The 2,693-nt window shown below is 47.4% G+C and overlaps 1 protein-coding gene across 1 annotated transcript; it reads right to left on the reverse strand.

The window, feature by feature from the left end:
- Positions 1 to 487: 487 nt before the first annotated feature.
- Positions 488 to 2,318, reverse strand: H1-0 (H1.0 linker histone). The gene has a single exon (XM_075321837.1). The coding sequence runs from the start codon at positions 2,026 to 2,028 to the stop codon at positions 1,435 to 1,437; it is 594 nt and encodes a 197-aa protein (XP_075177952.1). The 5' UTR covers positions 2,029 to 2,318; the 3' UTR covers positions 488 to 1,434.
- Positions 2,319 to 2,693: the final 375 nt, after the last annotated feature.

A 2,693-nucleotide genomic window follows, 5' to 3' on the forward strand; every position in this document is an offset into this window, starting at 1 on the left:
CAGTCCAGGAGACAGGATAGTTTTTATAATTACCCACCATTCCAGTCCGGTTAATGAAGGGTTGTTCAATAGCAAGGGAAAAAAAATAGCAAAATCTTGTGTTAAAGCATTAATTTATGTTCATTATGTGACGCATTATCAGGGTAATTGTATGTAGTAACATTCCTTTAATCCTGTATTATCTGAAAATTACAAGTACTAGAATATAAAAAAGAAACATAAAGACTTTACTAGCAAGAGTGGAAATCTTGAAGGATACAAAAGAAATACAATAAAAAAAACATGATGACAACTACAAATTACACACACATACGTTCCTGTGTTCTCACCATGGGCACTCATGAGACTGCAGATCCACGTCAGCTGTCAGGGCATGCTGGGAGTTGTAGTTTTGCATAAGCTAGAGAAGACACATTTCAGATTAAAGGAATCTGAAAGTACCAAAGCTGCCAGCCGATATCACAGCATTAATAACTTACACGACAGATAAGGATCAGGTCTTTTTTTTATTTTGAAATTCAGGAATACAAAGTTTAGGATTTTGTTGATGCTAAACTACAAAGCAATCACACGTCAATGCTAAGGACAAAATTATCCTCCCATTAAGTCCATAATTAATAACTCATGTATCGAAGAAAAAGACCTGGTACGGCCTCCCGCATTTCTATATATTTAAAAAAAAATAAATCAATGCAAAAAAACACAAAAACAAAGACTTGTCCTCTAGTAAATCGTTCCTGACGGATCGTGATCTGTTTATAGAGTTCAGCTGAAATTGGAAAAGTGCAATTGTTCTGTAGTCGACGCTGGAGAAGAATAAGAGACAGTCGGCATCACACAGTTCATTCTCAATGATTAATAATATAGCACGGCACAGTGGAGCCCCCGGAGGGGTCTGCTCAGTGCCGGCTGCCCAGGACCAGTACGATAATCCAGAATACACAGTAACAGACGGGAACAATACAGAATATACACTTCTACTCAATCCCAAATCTCTCACTAGTTATGGGACGAACTGAAAACAAAACAGAAAAGTAAATGACTCCTGGACTTGGTGGCTCCGGAGAACGGGCTTGTATTCCATGATATGGCCATTATCCCAGCAATGCCACCAATACAAATCACATCTGATGTACAAAGCCTACCCTTAGTGGGAAATAATTACTTGGGTGGTAAATTACCAGTGACTACAGCCTATAAATTAAAGGTATAAAATTAGTGCAGATAAAACAAACAATAATGCCATCAAACTTTGACTCCCCCTCCCCCCTTCAAAAAAAGAAAAATCTAAAAAAAAAAAAAAATGTCCATAAATAAAAGGTATCGTCCTCAGGAATTACAGGGATCATCTTAAGAAAGTTGCACAGGAGGAGAAAAATAAGTGAAAAGGTTATAAAACTATGTACACGACTGGTGGGAGCTGTCCAGCTGCGCTCACTTCTTCCTTGCAGACTTCTTCGGGCTAGCCTTAGCCTTGGGTTTGGCCGGCTTGGCTTTCTTCACCTTAGATGCCTTGACGGGTTTGGATTTCACAGGCTTTGTCTTCTTGGCTTTCTTAGGGGAAGGGGCCGGCTTCTTCTTGACTACCTTCTTTGCCTTTTTCTCTGGAGCTTTGGCCTTTTTGGCTTTGGCTGGAGACTTGGCAGCTTTCTTAGGTTTTGCTGCTGCTTTTTTGGGAGAAGCCACTTTTTTGACTTCCTTCTTGGCTTTCTTGGCTGGTTTCTTGGGTTCATCTCCCTTGGCCAACCTGAAGGAGCCGGAGGCGCCCACGCCCTTGGTCTGTTTGAGGACGCCGGAGGTCACCAGCCTCTTGATGGACATCTTGATCTGGGAGTCGGCGTTCTCCCCCACCTTGTAGTGGTTCTTGATGTACTTCTGGATGGACTGACGAGACGAGCCCGATTTGCTCTTCTCCGCCTGGACGGCGGCCACTATCATGTCCGAGTACCTGGGGTGGTCGGTGGACTTCTTGGCTGCTCTGGACCTCTTGGGCTTGGCCGCAGGGGTGGACGCTGCGTTCTCTGTCATCTTCTCTGCTATTTCAGGTGGCTGAAACTTTCTGCTGTGGAGAACTTGTGTTCCCAGCTGTCTCCTTGGGGCACAGGTTTGGGAGAAGAGGAGCTGAGGAAGACAGCAGCACAGACACTTTCCTCTAAGCCAAGTTCAGCTAAACAATACCCGTCTTCCCAGGAGTAATGGCAGTCAGGCTTTCCTCCTCACTTTCCAGCTGTCTGTCCCTCCGCCGTCTCTCCGCCGCTCAGTGACAGTCGCCGGCGCTCTCTCCTCAGCACCTTCCCTCCCTCTGTTGGCCCCTCCCGCCGGTTCCCGCCTTTTATTTGCTGGGGTCGGACCGAGTTGAAGACTGGCGGCTGCGGGCGGGAAGAGGCAGACATGGCGCCGCTCTGCTGCTATCTGTGTTTCTTCCCGCACACAAAGTGTCCATTCCCTGAGCCCCCGGCGGCTCTGCCATTCTCCCAGCCGTGGCCCCCGGGAGCCCAGTCTTTGCTCTTTCCCCCGCTCTTGTCTCCCAGTCCCGGGACGTCGTGCAGCCCCCGGGAGAGCCCCGAAACCCGCCGTGGTGCTGCAGGAGTCGCAGTCATTTCGTCCTTTGTGGCCCCTGTGGAGCAGCCCCTGGGGCCCCGTCCGGCGTCAGACTGCGGCAGGGTGTAGGTGCAACCCTGAGCCATGAGTGG

This window comes from Anomaloglossus baeobatrachus, chromosome 8, assembly GCF_048569485.1.
Source record: "Anomaloglossus baeobatrachus isolate aAnoBae1 chromosome 8, aAnoBae1.hap1, whole genome shotgun sequence".
Classification (NCBI taxonomy): Eukaryota; Metazoa; Chordata; class Amphibia; order Anura; family Aromobatidae; genus Anomaloglossus; species Anomaloglossus baeobatrachus.